The sequence below is a fragment of the Python bivittatus genome, unplaced genomic scaffold (genome assembly GCF_059951505.1).
Source record: "Python bivittatus isolate LINGU-HERP-01145 unplaced genomic scaffold, Pbiv_v1 ctg000840_np1212, whole genome shotgun sequence".
Taxonomy (NCBI): domain Eukaryota; kingdom Metazoa; phylum Chordata; class Lepidosauria; order Squamata; family Pythonidae; genus Python; species Python bivittatus.
Genome location: NW_028277113.1, coordinates 9955589 through 9971117, shown reverse-complemented (window position 1 = coordinate 9971117; position 15529 = coordinate 9955589). Strand labels below are relative to the sequence as shown.

At 38.2% G+C, this 15529-nt stretch overlaps 1 protein-coding gene across 1 annotated transcript in view; it reads right to left on the bottom strand.

Moving 5' to 3' along the window:
* TNFRSF11A (TNF receptor superfamily member 11a) overlaps positions 1-15135 on the bottom strand; it is a 40224-nt gene extending 25089 nt beyond the window's left edge. The window contains 1 exon segment of the mRNA XM_007429877.4: positions 14707-15135. Coding sequence (XP_007429939.2) covers positions 14707-14769 — 63 coding nt within the window. The 5' untranslated portion in view covers positions 14770-15135.
* Positions 15136-15529: the final 394 nt, after the last annotated feature.

Genomic DNA, 15529 nt, shown 5'->3' with positions numbered 1-15529 from the left:
TCAATAATGTTGACAATTAGGGACAGGTAGAACTTTGAAAGACTAGGAAACTGAGCTTCAGCCTCCTCATTCCAATGTGTAAGGACATTCTCAGAGTTGGGGAAGGAAAAATTGAGTTTTCAAACACGGCAAACAAGGGCCAGATGGACATGTCAGCCTTAAGCAATGCATACTTTAGGGATTCTGTGAAAAGGAGAATCAAAGAGCTCACAAAGATTTTCCCTTGATGTACTCACTAATAAATGAGGGCTAGACTATATTTATGTAGCTTCCAAGATGCTATAACCTAAGCCACTTTTCCTAACATTAAATCTAATTAATCAGGCTCAGCATGAAGCGTTAATCTAGTTTCCTTGGTTGTGTGTTCCTTGTTAGATGCTTGACACCATGTTAAGACTTCTAGCTTGTCCCAAAGAGCATGCTACTGCAAGCCATGTTATTATCCAGACCATGAATGCTTCTTAGACTAAAAATATAAGATACATACCACTGTAAATCATCATTATGCCAGTGCAAGAGGAGGTGCTTAATATTAGGTTTCTTATGGGAGCTACAACAGAGTGGTATCAATGTAAATTGCAAACCTACATTCACCTACCCAGGATGATGGCCCACTAAATACAACAGGATTACTTCTGAGAAGAAATGGTAGAATCACATTGTTAGATGTTTACCTTTGCCCTTAACTAAGGGGAAGGAATAACTGAAATACTAGGAAAACAGAAAAGTGAATATGAATGTTTATCTTAGTCATAAAAGCTAATAATGTTACCATCTTCTCCAGAAGGTGACCAGATGGTCTGGTGTATCATAAATGTAGAAGTAAGAAGCAAAAACAAGTAAAAGCACAAGCAACAAATCATGAATGTAGTAAAGACACTTTCCTACTACTTAATTGTATGAGAAGAATGCCTTGCAAAGTCCAACTAGTTTAATGCTATGCTTTCATCACCATCTGCTAGCTACTACTGAAAACTCACAAAAGAAAGTATCTCTAATTTTTAGCCCAACTCTTCAGAACATGGAGGAACTATAGTTGATGTAGGATTTTATAGTTTCTCCTCTATGCCTTTCCCTAATAAATGACAGAATGATTTTATGGAAATCAGTACTTTCTATCTAACTGACTATGCTAGGAAGAAACTACTGTACAAACCCACAGCAATGGGATCACATGATGGACAAAACTATAATATGGTTTGTTGTCTTTGTCATTTATTTGTTCATTTGTAAATAATAGCTTATGTCTTAGAATGAACCTGACCCAACTGACACCTTAACTATGTGAGGAACATGGAATTACAGTGGAAAGCCAAGCAGCTCTAAGGGTAACAATGGAGATAATTTAATACAAAAATGTTATTGTCTGGACTCTTGTTAATAATGTTCAAGCTCACCTATTGAAATCACACTGATTTTTAAAAAAAATAATAACTTCAGTGCAACAATTCAGTAGCAAAAAGGGCTAAGAGAGCGTATGCTGATATGGATATTGGATCCAACAGAAATCTATTAAAGTTATATCAGTGGGACAATGGATGAGACGCATTACAAAGTGGCGGTACACCACGTTGAGCCTTATTAATTTGGGTATCTCTGTTGATCTGTCATGTAGTGAATAGCACTGTTAATGTTAATTAATTAAACTTATATGCTGCCTATCTTATACACAATAATCCTAGGGGAATTATTACAACAAAATAAATAAAATAGCAATAAAACAATCATATTGCCAGTACAAAGGAGCATCACACTTCATACCTTGTTGCCATAACATCCATCACTCTACATATGCTGGCTCATCTCTATCCTAGCCCAGTGCTTGGGGAAGAGCCAGGTCTTCATTGCCTTCTGGAAGACTAAAAGGGTAGGGGCCCTCTGGATCTCAGGTGGGAGGCTGTTCCAAAGGACTGGGGCAGCCACAGAGAAAGCATGCCTCCAAATTCTCACCCTTTAAAAGAAGGGATCTGGAGCGTGCCCAACCTATCCAACCTATGGGATGGGCGGATACCCTCAGGGAGAGGCAGTCCTGCAATATGCGCTATCTACTCAAGAAGCGGCTACATACAAAGTTCACATTCATAAAATGTGGTTTGAAAAAAATCATGCTTTGTTCAGCATGAAAGTTCCTCTTTATCTGAGGGACTTTAACAATGACTTATAGTTAAGCAGGGGCAAAGTCCTCTACTTTAAGGAACAATATGCAAAACTCCAAAGAATACAACGTCAAACTGTAAAAAATAGCAGGGAATCTAAGGATACTAAAGAAAGTTCCCTTTTTCTTTTCGTAGTACTGAAGTAACTCATAAACCTATTCTCGTAACTTTATAACAAAAGGAACTCTTGTTGCTACATGTTTAAACCAACCTCCACCTTGTTTGAAGACAATATGAGTATTTTGTATAACAAAATCATTTACCTCCTCGATAGGCAGTCCCCAGTAAGCAATAAAAGACTGTTTTCACTTTCTATACTAGGACTGGACAATAAAATGAGTATTTGTCTATTACTTATCTTGACTGAGTTTATTACTGGACTTTCAATGCTTTATAGTACAATACAGTACATAAATACAGTAATACGTTGCAGTATAAGTATTTATACCCAGAATAAAGCCCCATTTAATTCAATGGGACTTATTTCCAGCTTAAGCATGTAGAAAATGGCAGTCTTAACTTCTAAACCAGATGTGTTTTTCCCTTTGCAAGGAATGCTTCAGTTCAACTATATTTAGTAATGAGTATACTTTGTGATGGACAAATCAGAAACATTTTAGCAATGTTAGTAGAATAATAAAATGGTTCTTCTGTATCAGACAGGGACTACTAGAATTCCCTTTACCTGTGCAGTCTGGCATCCCTTCTCCCCTCACGCTAATTTACTATTTTAAAAAAAAAACTTTTTTTTTAAACCTTAACCACTTGTGGACATGCATCCAGTAACAGTCCCCTGGACGTAGTACAAAATGATTCAAATTAATAAAATAACAAAAGGTAAAATGCATCAATTAACAAATTAGTACACAAGAAGAAGACATTAAATAAAATGTATAAAACATGCATTGATTAATCATGCTAACAAATAAAATATTTTACTGCCATAGAAGAAACTGCCAAAAAGAATATGCTCTTGTAAAATGCTACTTTCAAATTGATTACACTCATGCTTCCACGTGGGACACACCTGTTTACAAGATCTGGAGCTAAGAATCCTGGCTAGCACAAATCACAGCTAGAAAAACCCTAACTTTATACTGCTAATCTTATCCTCCCCCTCTGTCCCAGCAGCATAAAAATACATACCAAACTTAAAGAAGTCAGTACATACAACAGAAAACTACAGCATCAGCAGAATCCAACTAGCTACCTTTAAAAGAATTTTTGAGAAATATTTTAAAATTATTAAGCAATCTCTCTGCATAAAAAATTGTGTATCACAGGCCACTAAACTTACTTTTCGCTCAGTTGACTGTGAGCAAGATACATTATTGATAGAGGATAGAGTTGCACTATTCCTCCTTTTCTGAGGAAAATAAAACCTGACAGAGCAATCTAGGGAGTTTCCATGAGTCTTTTGATAGATCCATTTGAGCCAATAATTTTGTAGATTATTTTTTATAGTAGTAAGATCATTTTAAAAGTTGTTTGTTTAAACTCCACCTGTTGTGTGAAGGTAACCATAACAATTTGAATTTAGCAAGACACAGCCTGCTGTGATAAGCAGCTGTAAGTTCCAGATGGAGTTTAAAAACCTGGCATCTTTAAAGCATACAAATAATTAGATGTTGTGCAGGATGGAGCAGTGTTTTTAGTAAAGGCCCATTAGTTTTGGTGTTTTTTTTTTTTTAAATGAGATGCTGGTGGAACACTCTTAGTTTCTTAGTTACATTGGAAATCAGCTATTAGCCAATGGACCCTAATTTCCAGCCCAGGTGGCTAGATTATAGAATGAAAAACTACTTTTGTTATTCATTGGTCTTCTCAAAATATTTTTAACATTTAAACATTTATTTAAAGAGCAGTACACTGCTGGGGAAATATAACCCTCTTCCCATCTATCAGAATGAGAATGGTAGCAATAGCAAGAGTATCAGTACTCTTTCGATTACAGGTGACATGCAAAGCAATGGTTTTGCTCAAACTGTGACATGCTATTATGATGCTACCAAAACTCCATTTGCAAAGAAGGAACTCATCTGGCTCAAAAGGATAAGCAGAATGACAGTTTTCCCCACCCCTGCACCATCAGTAACTTTTTAATCTTTAGTGTATGTATATCCAAAATGGAAGTGAAAAGGGTAGGGCTAATCTTTGGAAGATAATTTTAGTTTTGGTAAGAGGCTCCACTTTACAACCAGAAGAGGACTTCCCTTCTGTTCACTGGAACTACAGCTCTCTCTTTTTTTAAAGGACAGTAATTGCTGGGAACAGAAGAACAGCCATTCATTCCACATAATATTTGGATTCAGTACCATGCTCTATTAAAGAATTGATGAGACATGCACAACTACCATATATTTGCATATAAGCCAACCCTCAAATTTTTAACCAAAATACCATGAAAAATGTGCCATAAGCTGACCCTCAAAATTTTTGCATGTTTTCATAAGAAGCCCATCCACAGATAAGCCAAACACAATTTTTTGGGTGTATTTTGGCACCTAACATTCTTGGCTTATCTGCGAGTATATAGGATATCTCACAGAGGCTACAAAACAACAGGTTATGCTTAAACTTTCTTGTAAACAAATCTCCAAAGTTCCAGTCTGGATGACTACTATATTATAGCAAAAAGACAGGGAAAACCTCAACTTTTTCCTACCATCTAGTAGCCATTTGGATTGTTGCAGTCTAGATGTAATATCTTCTAATTACTTATGATATCACTAAAGAACTTTTCTTCAATCTTGAGAATAGTTATGTGGGCATTTTACTTTTTATTTAACTTAAAGTAGAAGAAGAACAAATAAAGTCATGTCACTGTAGGCAGTCTGCCTGAAAAGCACATTGCTAGCATAGTAACTGAATGAGCATTCTTGTCACAATATAATAGTAAAGCTGGGATCACAGATTAAAGAAAAGCCCACTTTCTTCCTTATATAAATGTTTCATATCCTTACCCCTATAGATTTTACCTTCATATATCTTACATTTATGAGTTATATTCATTTAATAAGACTGAAAAAAATGTAGCACTAGCAAGTAAGAATTGCCTATTACTTATGAAAAAGAACCTGAAATATAGAATATTAATTATATCACCATTGTAATCAACATTAATTGTAATTAAGCATTTGCCTAATTTAAAGACCTAAGAGTAGAAGCTGTGTTCTGTCTATTTCATCCAAAATCCAGATGCCCATGAATACTTAAAAATTCAGGAGCTGCTTAGTCTAAACAAAACCTTTCATGTTCTCAGATATGACCTAGAAGAATCTCTGTTGCTCCAGACATTCACTTCCAGGTCTGTAATTCAAAACAATTCCTAAACCATGAAGGAAATGGTTTTCATGATGTCAACTTTCCAATGAGGCTCTTAAACCACATCACAAAATTTCCATCCCATAAAGCAAATATAGTCAGGAAATGCAACAAGCTAAAGCAAACTGAAAAAAGACCACTTCTCCTCTTTTAAAAAGATGAAGGATGTGAAAACTTTAATAAAGTAGAAGGGAACCGACTCACTAGGAAATGACTCTGTATAATACCCAATACAGATTATAAAGAAACTCATAATTAAATCATCTAAATATCTGTAGCTTAACTGTAATGTTAAAAAAATTAAGAAGTTTCAAGTTCCATTTCTTTAGGAAAATTAAGCATGTGCTTACTGAATTAAGTGGAATGAATCCATTTCAACACTATATGAATATACAGGGTTAAATGTTGTAATGCTAAAGAAACTGCTAGATTCATACTGTATATAGCAAAAAACTCATTTTTTTTTAAATCTCAGTGATCATAATTCACATAAAGCATTAAGAATAATCCATGTTTACAAGCTGAGCTCACATATTTTGCTAAGCCAAATACAAAGACTACAACTCAATGTGCCATGTGAACCCAGCTTTTGATTAAGGAGTGAGGCCCACTCTTTGCAGTGGGATTTGTTAATAAGCAAGCATGGATAGAATGTCTTAACTCTGACTAAATTATAAATGTTAAGTGGTGATTAGGGTAACTTCTTTTAGAACAGGTAGATCTCACTTGTACAAGAGGTAGTAGTGGATGTTAGGAAGTTATTAATATTTATTCTAGAATTATAGAAATGACTGCTCCGGTTCATGTTATTTTGTAGAAATTTTAAGTTGTAGAAGCAAAGGTACTGGCAATTTAAAAAGAATCTTTTTTTTTATTATTTTGGCAACAGCATTGTTAATTTTTAATGATTAAATAAGCAGTTTGATATTTCATTCAGTTGTATGAACGTATCAGATAATTCAGGAATAATAATACTGTAATTAGAAAAATAAGTTTTACAGATAACCTGATATAAAGACATTTTATTTACCATGGATCTAAACAATAATTTATGTTTGCACAATGCTTTAAATAAGGACACTGAAATAAGGGAGACACAGAAGCGCTCAAAGAACCTTGTGTTAATCAAAGTAAAGAAACAGGATTGCAGATGTATCACAGAAAGTTTTATTGATCATGCCTCTCCGTGCAAGAGGTAGAGAGGTTCAGAAGGAGGGCTCCCAGAATAAGAGTCCAGGAATAAACTTCAATTAATTCCTCCCCCTGATTTGGGTAAGAGCCAGGATCTGGGGAGGGGGAATGGGTGCAATCTAGAGCTGGGGTGGGGTAGAAGTTGACTGGTAGGGTTGCCAAGTGACTTGCTGGTTTTGTCAAGTGTACCCATGACAATGTGATTTCGTTTGGATGAGGTGAAGTGAAATATAAGAGGAGTGGTTGGAAAGGAATGAAAGAGGTGGTATGGAGAGACCCTGATAGGCATGCCCAGAGGTTGGAGAATGCTGAATTAGAAGAGGTAAAGAAGAAGGGATTGGGACCAGGACAGTGATGGGCAGAGGGAGAAATTGCAGGAGGATTGAGCAGGCCACTCTCGGGGAAGGGGGACTGGGCACTTGAGAGCAGTCCTACTTCTGGGTGCTGTGTTCTTAGAGGCTCTAGGATCTGGCTTCAACTGTTTCATACTAGGTTTGCCTATAATAAATCTCTCCCCAGTGTGGATGAGGGTAGATCTGGCTTATATTACTGACACTTGGATAGGTGAGTGGGGATATGTACGTGAATCCCTCTTGGAAGTGTGCCCAACCAGGTTTCATGTTTCCTGTTCCCCTTGAACAGTAGTACCTTTTTCCTCCCCATGTCAGCTCCAGCACTCCTACCCACTTGGGCTCGAGCCCTGGCATTTGGCCGCAGCCCACACCTCAGCAGCTGATTGGCTGCCTTGCAGGGGAAGGACCACCTCTTCAGATGAGCCCCTGCTTAGCATTAGCTCTGCTACCTTGGGACCTTCCTGTCATCCTGGCTGTTACAGCAGCAGAACTAGTAAAACTTTCACCTTGTACCCCAAATGTTGCTGGTTTCAAACCTAGCAGGAACTTTTGTTTTTAATTACTGATTTTCTTTCTGAGTTTTTCAGTTCCTTTATCTTTTTTTCCTAATCATATTTCCAGTCACCTGAACTTTCACATAACCTATGGGCTGTTTGGGAGCTGGAGTGAAAACCTTCTACCTTTGATGCTTTAACCCTGTAAACATAAATTTCATTTAACTCTGTGTGTGTGTGTGTGTGTGTGTAAAATGTACAGACACATATAAAAGTATGTATGTCCACAAAGACCCACGCAGAGGAAAGAAAATTATTGGCGATTGCTTTTTCTGGAACAGAAAGGTGGGGAGGCCCAGCAGCAGAAGGGGAAGTGTCCAGTGGCAGATGTGATACTCTACAGTCTGGACTGAACACTTGCAAGCGTTACCAAATTGACTCAGTCTGGACAGGATTTTTTTAAACTGGCTTAGAGTCAAGCCAGCATGAGCACAAGTCAGGAGCAGGTTAAACTGTAAGTGCAGATAGGCCTTCCATTATATCACTTTCTGACTGCCAAAGAGTTGACTGGGGCTACTGATCTCCACAGGGAAGATGGACCTGTATGTGTCCCACATATATAGGTCCAGTGTCCCAGGTGCCTAATGGATCCTCTTGGTTTCCAAAGGTCACACAAGGTTTTTGCCAAGACCAAAGGTGGGGAGTCCTGCTGAGGCTTTGGTGGCCTTGGATGGGATTGCACCCAAGCAGCTTCTTCTTGACTTCCAATCCAGAGGAGCTCCTTATTTACCAAACTGCGCCATGAGATGAAGTGACAGAGGAGATGCCTGGAGACCACTGGTGAAAGATGAGAAATGAGTCTGACCAAACATGAGAGAGTCAGGTCTGAGCCTATTGTGGTGATAAGAGCAACATAATGGCAGTATTTGTCTCTCTTTTTCACATACTTAAGAGTTCTGGCCAACTGTCCTATTTAAAATTACAGGTACTCCTCGTTTAATGACTGCCCTGTTTAGTGACTGTTCAAAGTTACGACGTTGCTGAAAAAGGAACTTTATAACTGGTCCTCATGCTTACAACTGTCACGGCATCCCCACAGTCATGATTCAGGCACTTTGCAACCAGCAGGCATTTATGACCATTGCAGCATCCCACAGTCATGTAACTGCTATTTGCATGTTTTGCAGCCGGTTTCTGACAAGCAAAGTCAATGGAGAAGCCAGCAGTAAAACTGCAAACTGCGGTCACGTGATGTCTCGCTTAATGACCTTGGGTGATCCACTTAACGATCACAGCAGATGTGAGGTAAGTAAGTCTGTCACAGTCATGTGATGTCTCACTTAACTCAATCCCAGAAAGGCAGAGTAGCTTTGTGTGAAGAAGCTCCCCAATTCCAGAGATACTCTATCTTTGGCCTTAAATAGGGTTGCACTTCCCTGTGCAGAGCTTGTTTGTAATCTCGGGGCCTCTTGGACTCACATACTTGCTTGAAGAGCAGGTGATAGCTGTGAGTAGGAGGTGTTTTGCACAGATCCATGTTGTGCACTAGTTTTTGCCTTTTCTGGATCAAGAAACTTTGTCAATGGTTACTGCACTTGCACTCTATATGGGTTGCCCTTGAAAACCACCAAGAAACTTCAGATGGTCCAGAATGTGATGGTTCAAACAGTTATGGAAGCCAGGTGGTTTGCCCATTGAACACTTCTGCTTCAAAAGCTGCATTGGTACCAGTTTATTTCTAGATGCAATTCAAAATATTGGCTGCCATCTTTAAAGACCTTCATGTTTCAGAATCTGGATATCTGTGGGACCACCTTCTCTTAGATATCTTTGCCATCAACTAAGATCTGGAAGAGAAAGCTCCCTTTCAATTCTGACTCTTTGGGAATACCATCTTCAAGGATCCCAGGGTCAGACCTTAAGAGTTGCTGCACCAATTCTCAGGAACAGATTCCCCCAATATGTCCCAACCCTGTTAGCTTTCTGTAAAGCAAGTAACATGTGGTTGTTTCAGCAGGATTTCAGGGTTTGGAGAGATGTTTTTGTCCTTCCTAGAATGCATATGAAGGGATATGCATTATGGCTGTTCCTCAGTGTTTGAGTACTCTATATTGTTATATCTTTGTTGTTTAGTTAGCATTGAGACATCTGAAAGAATTCATTATGCCTTTAGGGGATGTTCTTCCCATAAATGATATTATAAAATCTTCCCTAAAATGCATATTAAACTATGATAGCCATAGAAAGTATTATTGTATATATTTTAACTCCTCTAATCTTCAGATATATTTGGTAGATTTTTTTGGCTACAGTGACTTAAAAATATTTGTTTGGAAATATGAAAACCCACCAAAACCCATTAATTTATTTCTAAATTGTATGCAACTTTTAAAGATGAAATATATGAAATGGACATGAACTTAAAGAAAAAGGTAAAATGCAGGATTTAAAAAACACATTAATAATAGGCCAACAAGATTCAGGCTGCAGAAATCCAGACAACCACTTTTTTTTGTGTGTGTATGCTTTCAAGTCAGTGTTGACTCCTGGCGACTGCCTGGACAAGTCCCTTCAGTTTTCTTGGCAAGATTTTAGAAGTGGTTTGCCATTGCCTCCTTCCTACGACTAAGAGAGCATGCCTGGCCCAAGGTCACCCAGCTGGCTTTGTGCCTAAGGCAGGACTAGAACTCACAGTCTCCCAGTTTCTAGCCTGGTGCCTTAACCGCTACACCAAATTGGCTCTCTGTACTATTATAGGCAGCATGAAAAAATATTTTTAAAAAGCTTCCCAATTCTAAAAAAACAGCTAATCACTAGTATACTGCTAATAGTAGTAGCAGCAACTGCCTTCACAGTTGTTATGTTATACATTTGTACATCATTCAATTAAAACTGTGCCCAGAGCATCAGCAACAGGGATCTAGCCCACATTTTAAGAATTGCCAATCCAGAGAAAAACAATCTTTGCATAATTCTGTACCATGGTTATTATTAATGTGAAAGATTTCTTCACATGCTTTTGCCTTACTGGTTACTTCATTTCTGCAACACAATTAAAAAAACAAATCTGTGGCTCTACTTACACCTTTTGAACTTGTGTACTTTTTCTCCTTTCCCTTTTCTAAAAGCACAATTGAAATACATGGAATGAAAAACAATATTGTTCTTCACACTATCTATAAAATTAGAATGAGGAACTTGTTGCCAGGATGTGGGTTGAATCCAAAGATTTAGTAAGACTCAGGGAGGAAGTAGTGACTTGAATTGCTGACAGTACATACAACTGTAATGATTAATCCAAAGAAATTTTGGGAAGGGATAAATTTTGGTATCCTTATATACTCAACATCAAACAAATATAAGGAAATAAATCCTGCTCCATGCATTCCATTCTTAACTAAGAGAAGACAATGCATTATGCAAAAATAAAATAAAAATGCCAACTTAAACATCCATAAAGCAAATTCAGAGTGTATCCACACACGCACACACAAAAAACCCTGGTATGATTGGTGGAAAGAACAGAAAGATGAGGGTTTCCAGTCATTCCCTCTTCTTATTCCAGTGCAAAAAAAAAAGCAAACTGTATGTCATGTGTTTCATCCTTGACCTTGAAATCAAAGGAGTAATGTGGAGATAGTCAAGAAGAGTTTTCTGCTTGTGACTTCTTCTCTCAGTTAACTGTAAAGCCAAAGCGACTGACACTCACTGGCCCAGGACCTAATATATAAGAGAACACGATATGGTGCTTAGTGAAATATTCTGTCAGGCATTATTTATCCTTTCTCTCATAGATACTACAGCTGCTGCTGCATGTTTTTCCCTATTTGGTGCACCCCAACTGCAACAATTATATCTAGTGCATCAATAACTGCACATTATAAGACTTGACTAATATGGGAGGAATTTAAAAGGCTGGAATCATTTTCTGTCTCTATAAAGTCCCATAGATTAATGTTGATGCTTTTCCTGTTGAGGATCCTTCCATTCTATATAGCACATTGATCTTGGGGGGAGGGGGGATGTCAAAGCTTTACCAAGAGGGCTAGCACCACTGTATAAGCTGCATTTTAACTATACATCATGGGTTCAATCAAAAGTTTCAGAAATAACGTGGGAGGTGTCAGATTCATAATTTTAGGTCTGGATGTTAGTCTTCTCTTAATATTTACAGAATTCTTGTACAATTTAGTACTTCACTCAACTTTGAATCTGGAGAACACTTTCAAACTATTGAGCATTATAAAAGTATTAATGAGTTAGACTTATTTCTGTTAACTTTTAATTTTTTTCCTTATTAACCTTCATAATTCTTAAAATATTAATATTTACTGTATCATTACTTTGTTGCGCACTCTCTCTCTATAAAATGCTTAATATAGTTTTGTTTTTTATACATATGGCAAGACTAAATATAAATCACTAATAAGGTAAAATGGAAAACAGATGATAGTAAAATATGTACCAATGTATACCGAATAAAAATAATGCAGTTGTGGCTTTCTGTTCATATATGAATAAAAAAAAAAAAACATCAGGCCTAGTTTAAGATGGTGGTCTTGGACATAACAGGAGAGTCACAAGTGTAAAAATAATAGATCTGTGCAGAGATCCAGATTCAAAAGGCAAAATGCGATTCAGAATGCACCTGGGCACACATGTGGCATGTGCTGGGAACAATTTAAAGTGGCTATATCTTTTCCTGGGCTCATGCATATGCCCTCTGCTGGTGATACACAATTCCAGGAAAAAATGTGTTGGGTTTATGATGTTCCCAACACATTCACACATGCTCCAAATCATACTTTGCCTTTTGAATCTGGAACTATACATAGCTGTAAAAAATAGTGCAATTACACTATAGTAATTATAGTGAACTTTTAAATGTTCTGAGATGAAGTGTTGAGATCTTGGTATTCACTGAATTTGGTTTTCTTCTTGTAAATATATCATTACCAATTTAGGTAACACTGTCAGTGCTTTAACACCAAACATCACTGTAACTTCGTCAAAGTACTGACAATGTTAGACAGATTGGTAAGGAAATGTCTGCAAGAAAAGTACCAAGAGCAATGAACACCAACATCGGCATATCTCTGAGTCTTCAAAGCGCTTCATACACATTATATGGTCTTCCCATAACAATATATATCTTGGTCCAATATTGACTCTTGAGAAGCTAAGAAATATTGCTGAGAAATATTACAGACAGGTGGCTGAATATGATTTATGGTTATCGATTATGCTAACAGGAGAGGTAAAATTCAACACAATTACTTCCTGATTCACAGCACAATTCTAAACTAGCGATATAGCACTACCATATACTGTTGCAAGCTAGTTGACTTATACTACACTTAAAAAGCACAAAATTGTTTAATAATATATATACTTGACCTTCATAGAAGAACAACATTGATTTCTTCCTAATTTCTTGCAGATTTATCACATTTTATCCAGGGTTGCTCAAATTACTTCTTGAATATTTTAAAATAATTCTGTAAGGATTTTTTTTTAAAGATTGAGATGTAACTAATAATAATAGAGTCAAACATCAGAGGGAGTGAAACAAGAGACTCTCTCACACACACACACTTATATATAATATATATATATATATACATATACATACATATATATATATATACACGTATACAAACATCTTAATGTTTAAATACAGAGTTTAGTTTATAGGGTAGCTTCCCAAGGGAAGTGGTGAAAGCCACATCACCGGAGACTTTTCCAGCTGGAAGTATACTACCAAAGACCAAGAGCAGTGAAAACCACCACAGTCTGTTCCCAATGAAGATTTGAAAACACAAACATGAGTAAATGGATAGCTGTGCTTTGTATGTATTCTAACACTGTGTTTTTCAGCACATGCAAACTATATGCTGTAACAATCTTCCTCTATAAAGCCTTACTGGGTGCACATATCCTGAAAAAGTTGGCTAGGAATGGCCTGTTTTCCTTCTCACTTCAAAACTTACTGAAGTAAAAACACTAACATGAGGTTTGTTTTAGGTAAGACAGAGCTGAAGGAAATTGGAAGCATTAAAAAGAATGACTCCTTTTTAATTCTCTGAAACTGATTTTGCTACTCTTTCCAGAATGTATGTTCCTTCTGAGGAGGGCTTTTGATTTGCTGGAATAAATCAATGCTTATTTACTTCTTTCAGTCCCAATCCTTCTGTTTTTTTTCTAAATGGTTTATACTGTTTGTGTCTCCATGTGTGCTACAGCACTTATGATGAAACAAATGATTCCCTCCCACTTGCAAATCACTGTTCTATCTTTACAATTACTGGAAGAAAGGCCAACTTGAGCATTCAAGTTAATTCCATTAAACTTAGTTGCCTAGTTCATTTATCACACTAATCCATAGTTGCTAAACTACTGTTCATTAAATAATCCATAATCAGTTGCTTTCATTTACACAATACACTCAACCATAAATGATGGGCTGCAAACCATACATGGCAAGGTTTGTACAACACATTATGCTGAAATCAACAAGTCAAAATTATGATTTAGTACAGTGTGTGCAACTATCCAGCAGAGCTTGTTTCAGAGAATATTTGTTTAGGATCCCAGCATGAATACGAAACAACAGTGAACTGATTGCAGATTAGGTCAGTTGAGATCCACTGAAATCAATGGGAAAGGCTAACAATGACTATTTTAAGCCCCATTAATGTCAATAGGAATTAAGTGCAATTAATCCTCCACCCTACCCTATGAGGATCTATGCAAGGAAGACAAGAGTTCAGTGGGGGCATTCCCAGATAAGTGAGCGCAGAAATGCAGATTTAGCAGTTAAGGTCGCTGTTATTTGCACAATATGCAGTAGTGCCAATGTAAAGACACCTCCCCCCCAAGTTCTGCCGTGCTGCCTCATCGATACGGGGGAGGGGTGCTCCTGGGAGGGAAAGAATCATGGAGAAAATCTATCTATGTGGTCGCTAAGGAGCCGAAAACGACTTGACGACACATAATCAGTTAATGTGCAGAAAGACACACACTCACAATACACACGCACGCCATTTCGCACAAAGATGTCAGAAGTTGGACTGATTTGTACACGTCTGGTTAGCTGTTTGCAGAAGCTTTCGAAACTGGCCGCCACCAAGTAGAAGCCACCGAGCGGGAGCGCGATCGGGGATATGGAAAGACCCCGCGCAGCCTTACCTGCACGTCAGGTACGACAGTGGCGAGAACGACCACTAGCCAGCAGCCCCGCGGAGCTGCCATGTCGGCGGAGTCGTCCTCGCTCTCACCAGGGCTGAGCAGAGAGAAATTCCCCCAAGCCGAGGCGCTAAGCGGCTTCTTCCCCGCCGCCAGCGCCAGCCCCGAGTGAGGAGCAGAAGGCGGGAGGGAGAACCCGCCCCCTCGGGCTGCAGCGGCCCCCGCGCGGGTTTCCTGAGGGCTCCGCTGGCAGCGCTCCTGTTGGAGGGCGAGGGCGGGCTCTCTGTGTCAGGTGCCCTACGGTATATACTTATTTACCGCTCCGCCCTGTAAAGAAGAATACACCTCATGCCACCACCGCAGGGAGGTAGCAAGGTCGCTTCGTTTAAAGCAGGCTTTGCTCCGGTAAATGCCAGCTGAAACTGATCTTTCCTTTCTTCTTTCAAAGTAAAATAAAGAATATGGCTACCATACTTCCCGCAGTTCTGTTACTGCACTTTGCCCTTTCCACTATTTCCACGCCTGCCATCCAATTCAGGGCCGCCTCTGCCAATAAAATGGCAGATACCAGCCCATTGTTAAGGGGCGACATCCATCCATTCGTTGGTGAGTTCCGACTAGTTGATGTTTTTTGGATTTTTCCCCTCAAACGCAAGAATTAAGTGGTCTCTAATAGTAAGCCATCTCTACATTGTCCCCTGACCTGTAATATAATATAAAGAGTCCCCCATTGGGGGGAGATGGGTGGGGTACTGACTGACTGACTGACTGACTGACTGAATAAATAAATAAATAAATAAATAAATAAAATGTGATTTTCTTTACT